The 7,644-nt window shown below is 60.1% G+C and overlaps 1 protein-coding gene across 1 annotated transcript in view; it reads left to right on the top strand.

The window, feature by feature from the left end:
* The window catches only part of TSC2 (TSC complex subunit 2), a 33,353-nt gene that overhangs the window by 229 nt on the left and 25,480 nt on the right, over positions 1-7,644 (top strand). The window contains exons 2-9 of the mRNA XM_077762637.1: positions 291-457; positions 1,689-1,775; positions 3,495-3,605; positions 4,476-4,620; positions 5,588-5,705; positions 6,159-6,207; positions 6,574-6,699; positions 7,016-7,089. Coding sequence (XP_077618763.1) covers positions 320-457; positions 1,689-1,775; positions 3,495-3,605; positions 4,476-4,620; positions 5,588-5,705; positions 6,159-6,207; positions 6,574-6,699; positions 7,016-7,089 — 848 coding nt within the window. The 5' untranslated portion in view covers positions 291-319. The remainder of the gene's footprint in view (positions 1-290; positions 458-1,688; positions 1,776-3,494; positions 3,606-4,475; positions 4,621-5,587; positions 5,706-6,158; positions 6,208-6,573; positions 6,700-7,015; positions 7,090-7,644) is intronic.

Raw genomic sequence — 7,644 nt, 5'->3', positions numbered from 1 at the left:
CCGGGCTTCGGCAGAGCCCACCGCAGCCGGAGCCAGGAGGGCTCCTCGGTGTTAAGACAGTGCGGGTGCGAGCGGCCCCCTGCCTCCGGCACCCCCTCCCCCGACAGGCCGCCCCCACGTGGGGAGGAGAGGGGGCGAACGTCGGGGACTCCACCCTGTACACCCCGTCCGGCGGCGGGGCAGCAGCCTGCTGTTGGCGGGGCCTGTGGGGTCTGGGAGCCCGGAGGCCCGCAGCGGGGCAGGTCCGGGGGGGGCCACTCCTGAGATATCTGCTCGTTCCTTCGGCGCAGAGGCGGCCTCTGGCGCGTCCCTGCCCACCATGGCCAAGCCGACGAGCAAAGATTCAGGCTTGAAGGAGAAGTTCAGGATTCTGTTTGGACTGGGAACCCCGCGGCCAAATCCCAGGTCTGCAGAGGGCAAGCAGACGGAGTTTATCATCACGGCGGAAATCCTGAGAGTGAGTGCGCTGCTTGCGTCCGGCCTGCCAGCCTATCGGGAGATGGGAGGAAGGCTGGGTTTGGTGTGTCGGCAGCTTCTGAGGGAGATGGGCTGCTGGCCACCTGGCCACCGGCTGCGCAGGCCGCTGTCCCCAGTACTGCCGAAGCGTGTCTGTCTTTTCTTCGGAGATTCAGGGAGTCAGGGCCCCAGGGACTTGGCCCAGCACCCTTGAGGTAGTATTGAGATGTCCGTGCAGGAAAACCTATCGTACGGGACATGGCCCAAACGCCGCGGTTGGCGTCCACTTGTGATCAGGGCGATAGCCGGGTGTTAACTGGTAATTTGTGAGTTTCTGGGAGGAGCGGTCTTTATTTTCCCAGGTCCGTGTGTGTGGTGGGAGTCCCTCCACGGCACGCCTGGCACCGTGTTTTGTATATGCCAGATTCTTGCCCTTGTGAAGTTTCCTCTTGAGAAACAGCCAAAACGTTCATCGGCTGGTGAATGCGTGAACAAAATGTAAACGAGGAATGAGGCATTGACCCCTGCCTAATGCGGGCGAACATTGAACACACATGAGCGAAAGAAGCCAGCCACACAGTTGTGCTTCCGGCTCTCTGAAATGTGCAGAGCAGGTGAACCCGTGGAGCCAGGAAGTTGGTTGGGGCCTGAGGGGATGCGCAGGGACTGCTCGCAGGTGTGCAGTGATGAAAGCGTTCTGGAATTAGCCGAGGTGGTTGCGGGCATCGCGAATGTACTAAAGACCGAACAGGGCAGTTTTAAATTCCTCAGACAGCTGATTTTTTTTTTTTTAATGTTTTTTGTTTCTGAGAGAGAGACAGCATGAGTAGGGGAGGGTCAGAGAGAGAGGGAGACACAGAATCTGAAGCAGCTCCAGGCTCTGAGCTGTCAGCACAGAGCCCGACGCGGGGCTCGAACCCACAAACCGTGAGATCATGACCTGAGCTGAAGTCAGACGCTTAACCGACTGAGCCACCCAGGTAACCCCTCAGACAGCTGAGTTTTTTGCATCAATTTCATCACAACACAGAGAAGCACAGCCTTAATGACAAGTCATTGTCGCCCCACCGGGACACAGCCGTAAGCTCTGGCGGTTCCTGATTTCGGAAGGACCCGCAGCAGGTCTCCGTCGCGGGGGACGCGACACCGTTCTCGGTGTGGCCTGCGGCTGGCTGTTTGGCAGACCTGTTGCCTGAGCGCTCGCCCCTTTTCCTTCCTTCGTGTCTCTCCAGGAGCTGAGTGTCGAATGTGGCCTCAACAATCGCATCCGGGTGATCGGGCAGATCTGCGAAGTTGCAAAAACGAAGAAGTTTGAAGAGGTAGGTGTGTATCCGCTGGCTGCGGGACAGAGGCGGGTGAGCGGCCGGGAGGTCCGGCGCCGCTCTGTTTGGAGAGGGGGTTGACCACTAACTGCTGAGGCTACCGTTCACCGCGTTTTTAGGGACGCTTAACCTGCGTCTTAGTGAGGGGGCTGCTTCTGGAAATGCGCTGAGCACAGCTGTTAGAGGTCAGTCACACGTGGAGGGATTGAGGCTTTTCTAGCCCTTCTAAGAAAGGGTTTAAATGTAAGCGACTTGAAACGCATCCCTGCTTGCCCTCTCCTTTCATGGGAACGGCCTGCTGAATCTATCTTCACAGGGGTCTGTCTGTAGGCCCTGGCATGACCCAAAATCTTTTTTTTTAAACTCTATTTATTTTGAAAGAGAGAGAGAGAGAGCACGAGCAGGGAAGAGGCACAGAAAGGGGGTGGGGGGAGACAGAATCCCAAACAGGCTCCATGTTGTCACGTGGAGGGATTGAGGCTTTTCTAGCCCTTCTAAGAAAGGGTTTAAATTTAAGCGACTTGAAACGCATCCCTGCTTGCTCTCTCCTTTCAGACTTGGGGGCCGGGAAGGAAAGGGACGTCAGCAGAGAGGGTGAGCCGAGGCTTAGCAGCGCCCGCGTGTCCTGGGGAGAGGTGTCTGCGTGTTTCGGGCGATGTTTGTGGGCTCTCTCGGGGCACCCCTGAGGACAAGTGGCACGCTGTCGTGAGAGCACCTCAGCGGCTCTGCCTTGGCCGTCTCCTCTTGCCTGAGCGACTTGGGGCGAGACGTGGAGGTAGCAGCTTGGGATTTGCTAAGGGGGAGGGGAGAGCAACCGTGACATCCACAGCTGGCTATCTGAAATTTGCAGGCTACACATTAGCAAGAATAAACGTGACAGTAGGCCTCTGCGTTGGGAAAGTGTGGGTGCGAGAGGGGGACCGGTGGCCCGGCTGCCGTCGCCTGAGTGCGTGGACAGATGAGCCCGAAAGGCTGGTGGAGTCCACAGGCTCGGTGTCTGCATGTTGCTGTGGCTTAGGTTGCGTCAGTAGGAGTGTTGTGCATGGGATAAAGGAGGTGACAGTTCCAGAGTATGTTGAAGCGGTCAGGATGTTGATCAGACAACATCTAAGAGACGTTTTAGCCCCCTCCTGAGAGCAGTGAACCCAGGAAGGGGTGAGTCGTCAGAACACCCTGGTTGAAGGGTTAATGTGGAGAAGAGGTGGTGACATGTGAGAGACTGACTCCATGGGCTGGGTGGGGCTTAGTGAGACGAGGCAGATTCTAGAAGCCCACAGGGAGACCTTGGCAGCAGAGTCGGGGCAGGAGTGTGGTTCGGAGCGGCCCTCGGCTGCCGTGTGTACACAGAGGGTGGCCAGGAAAGTGGGGTTTCTGGGTCAGGCTGCAGACCCGGGACCGCCTAGCTCTGAGACTCCTTCAGCAAGCTCTGCGGGGGCTCCTGCCTGACATCTGGGGCAACCGGGATGATTCCCCTGGCCTGCTGCTCGCCTCCATCCCCCCAGGCTGTGGCCTGAACGTGCGGGTTTAAATAGCTTGGAGCTGCACCCCTGTTGGGTTCAGGGTCTCGTGGGCTGTGCTGGGTACACGAGGTGGGGGCTTGAGAGGAGCGAGTTCTAAGTGTGAAGCACCGCTGTGCTCCGTGTCCTGCTCATGGTGCTGTCTGTTGAGTGGGGGGCCAGCATTCCCTAACTGCTGTCCCCTCTCTGCTGGCGGCAGCACGCGGTGGAGGCACTCTGGAAGGCCGTCGAGGACCTGCTGCAGCCGGAGCGGCCACCGGAGGCCCGGCACGCCGTGCTAGCTCTGCTGAAGGCCATCGTGCAGGGGCAGGTGACGGCGGGTCTGCATGCTGGCGGAGCTGGGATGGGCGTGGGGGTGATGCGGGGCACCCCGCTGACGGCCCCTTCTTTGCCGTGCGTGGACGGGGCTCCGGGCACAGGGTCTGCTTCCCAGCGGCTCTGCCTGAGTGCGCATCCTGCCTGCTCGCCTGTGAAATGGGGGAGCTTGGTGCTCCTTCCTTCTCAGGAGGGTTTTGGGGTGTAAGTGAGGCAGTATGCGTAAACTGTCCGGGACTTGCCTGCCTGCACGAGGGAGCGGCTGTTAGGTGCTCTGGCTACCNGTCTCACTTCACAATATTAAAGGACATCATCAGTAGACATGGCTGTGTGCTCCCCCCCCCCCCCCCAGCCCCAGGCCTCTGCCCCTGGCTCACTGTGCCCTTGGCCACGCTGCTGTGACCCTTTCCTAGAACCGCAGGCGGCCTCTCCGGGCGGCCTCTCCATTCCCGCTCCCGCCTGGAAGGCACCCTTCCCTCTCGGCTGTTTTCTCCGGTCCTCCACACCCCAGCTGCTTGCAGAGGCCTGTCCCCTCCCAGTGCGGTTGCACTGTATTGGTCATTGTGGGGGCACACCCGCGTCTCTTCCTGGCCACGGTCCCCGGGAGGGCTGGAAATGCATTGTCCCCTGTGTGCCCACCGCCGTGCCTGGAGCTCGCACACAGGAGGTGCTCTACACGCACACTTCTCTGGAGCTGCTCCGAGGTGCTCCCCTGCTACAGTCAGTTCCGGAGGGAAGGAGCGAGGGTCCGAGGTTTGGGAGTCCTGGAGCCCACTGTGCTGCTCGCGCTGCCCGCAGCCGCTCTGGAAACCCAGCTGGCCGGGGGGTCCTTGCAGGACTGCTGACCTTGTGGTTTTACCTTCAGGGGGACCGCTTGGGCGTTCTCAGGGCCCTCTTCTTTAAGGTCATCAAGGATTACCCCTCTAACGAAGACCTCCACGAAAGACTGGAAGTTTTCAAGGCTCTCACGGACAATGGGAGACACATCACGTATTTGGAAGAAGAACTGGGTGGGTGCCACGTTGGGTGTGAGGTTTCTCTGGCGCTGGGGATCAAATTTGATCTGGAATGCCCGAAGGCTGCTGCGGCCCAGAGCAAGTGCTGCAGTTTATGGGGACGGCCTGCAGAGGGCGCGGTCCCGCGAGGTTCCGCTTACCTGCGTGCAACCCAGATCAGCCACCCCATCTCCTGGGGAGGGGGGAGCTTGTTAGAAATGCACAGACCTGGCCTTCACTCCAGACCTGCTGGCTCAGAATCCCTGGGGAGTGAGGGCTTTCAGCGGGGAGAAGGTAGCCCGAGTTTTTTGTAAAGAGTGTGTGCTGCTGGCCCAGCATCAGCCTGTGTTTCATTAAAGAACCCTGGGGTTTCTGGGGCGCTGGGGCCGCCTCACCGTGTCTTCTTCCTGGTCCTCTGCTCTGGGCCTGACTTACTAGCTCTCTCCTTGGCTGGTCCACCTCTCTTGTCCTGATGGGGTGATGTTCGTTTCTCTGAGACTTGAGATTTCCTATCACTGCTGTGGGGGGAAGAGGAAGAGTAGTCAGTCTGACTCGGGGTCGGAGATGGGCCTCGGCTGTCAAGTTGGTCTTCGGGACAGGTAGCGACCGGAAGCCTACGCTCAGGTTTTCTAAGGTTATTTGACCGGTAGTCTTGGCTGGCTTTTGTCTCTGTTGAGAGGCTCTCAGTGAGGGGTAGGGGGACAGGGATCGGCCTTCTGAACGCGCAGTCGGTGATGCTCACACAGCCCAGCATTGGGGGCCCAGGCTTCGAGCGTAAAATGCACAAACTCTGCTGCTGCCTCTCAGCCTAGATGCCCTCAGTGCACCCCGGGGGCTGGTAAATTCCCGAGGCCAGCTGAGGCTCCGCCAGCCCCACGCGTGGCCTGTTGTCGCATGGGGGCGGGGCTGTGGCGAGGGGGACTGAGCTGTCTCCTGGGGGGGGGGAGCAGGCAGCACATTGCCCTCCTCCTCTTCCCCCCAGCTGGGTTTGTGCTGCAGTGGATGGACATCGGCCTGTCCTCAGAGTTCCTTCTGGTGCTTGTGAACTTGGTCAAATTCAACAGCTGTTACCTGGATGAATACATTGCATCAATGGTCCGGTAAGAACAGTTCCGATGACGTTCCTCTGACCATCGTCCTGCTGCCTCGGGCTTTCCGTTTGGCTCCGCGGTGGGAGTGGCGCTGCTGAAGTCAGCAAATGAGTGGAGGAGTCTGGGGTGGCTACAACCACCTGCTGCTTAAGTTGATGAAGCGATAGCATTTTTTCTAACAGACGAGTAATGTTGCCCGGTGTTACTTTACTATAAATTTTGGCGTTATTTCTTCCGAAACACTGGGAATCTGTGAGGGCAGGGCCGGGGTCTTTTTGGTGTCTGCGCCCAGCACCGGGCAGTGGTTGGCACAGAGCAGGCACCTGCCCGTCTGTGGGTGAGCGGAGCCCTAAGGGGGATGAGTCCTTCATTTAACTGACTCGTAGAGTCCCCAGAAAGTGAAACAGAGGCACGGAGCCTCTGGGAAAGCTCCCTCCACTGACTCTGCACTTCCTCCAACAGCATGATCTGCCTGCTGTGCGTCCAGACTGTGTCCTCTGTGGACATAGAGGTCAGTGGCTGGTCCTCCAGGGACGGCTCCTTTCAGCCTCCTTCCGGGCAGGCCGGGTGGCATAGCACTCGACACCACAGCCCTGGGGTCCGGCCCTGCACTGCCCCTCGCTGTTGCGTGGCCCCGGGCCGGCTTGCAGTAGGAGGCCTGGTTGATGGGATGGTCTCCACCGCAGGGTCACAGTTGAGGGTGGGGTGACCCGCAGTGACAAGTGACGTTCATCACTCTTGTTCTAAGAAGGCCGCTTTGGCAGTGGGGAGGGGTGATGGTCACTGACCAGAGGAGGGTGGGAAGGAGGCTGAGGGCGTCCCCCCTGCAGGCGAGAGGCCGAGCAGGGCTGACGCGCCCCCGTCCGCACCCCGTCAGGTGTCTCTGCAGGTCCTGGACGCCGTCGTCTGCTACAACTGCCTGCCGGCCGAGAGCCTGCCCCTGTTCATCGTCACCCTCTGCCGTACCGTCAACGTCAAGGAGCTCTGTGAGCCCTGCTGGAAGGTGGGGGTCTGAGCGGTTGCTCTGGACAGTTCTGGATGGACAGGACAGGGGCCTGCTCGCCTTCAGGGAATGGCCGTCTGAGACTCAGCCCCTAGGCGATGCCCTGTGGAGGGGAATCCAGTAGCGTGTTCCCAGGCGGTTGAGTGGAGGCCTGGGGTTCGGAGACATTTGGGAAACCGCTGCCTCTGTTTGGGAGGCGATGGTGGGGAGCCGACCAGACGTGGAGGGCTTCAGAACAGTGGCCGCGTGAGGTTGGCCCACGGGGCCCGGGGCTCATATCTGCCAGGCTCTGACGGTGGCGTGTCGTGTTTCGCAGCTGATGAGGAACCTCCTAGGCACCCACCTGGGCCACAGTGCCATCTACAACATGTGCCGCATCATGGAGGACAGGTGAGTGTGGGCAAGACCCGAGGTGGACTGGTGAGGACCAGGTGGCCTGACCCCCTACCACGGAGCCTTCTCGGGCAGGCTCGCTGTGTTGGCTCCCGCCTAGCAGAGCTCACGGGGAGCCTCCCTGCCCCTCTGTGGTGCCCATTCTCGAAGCTGCGTGAGACCTTACGGCCTCCCTGCTCGATCCCTGTCCTCTGTTCTGCTGTAAAATCAGAGCATTCAGAACTCAACCTGTAATCACCCCCCGCGCCCACCAATTCGGGGAGACTGCCTCACTCCCGATCCTGGTACGAGGCCCTTGCCCTCACTTCCCACTGCCAGACTGTTGCTTCTGCCCCTGGGAGGTGGCTCAGGTCTGTCCACCCCTCGGGCCTCCACCTCTCCACCACCCACTCTCCCCGCTGACCTCCTGTGACCTCCTGGAGTCCCTTCCTCCACACAGCGACCCCATGCCCTTTCCCCAGCACAGATGCGACCGGGGCACCGTTTGCTAGGAGCCAGGATGGCTCGCGCTGGCCTGGGGATAAGAATGAAACCCCATGTTGATGGCGGGGC

The sequence above is a fragment of the Crocuta crocuta genome, unplaced genomic scaffold (assembly GCF_008692635.1).
Source record: "Crocuta crocuta isolate KB4526 unplaced genomic scaffold, BGI_CrCroc_1.0 scaffold234, whole genome shotgun sequence".
Taxonomy (NCBI): domain Eukaryota; kingdom Metazoa; phylum Chordata; class Mammalia; order Carnivora; family Hyaenidae; genus Crocuta; species Crocuta crocuta.
The sequence above is the reverse complement of the archived record's forward strand: the minus strand, read 5'-3'. Positions and strand labels throughout refer to the sequence as shown.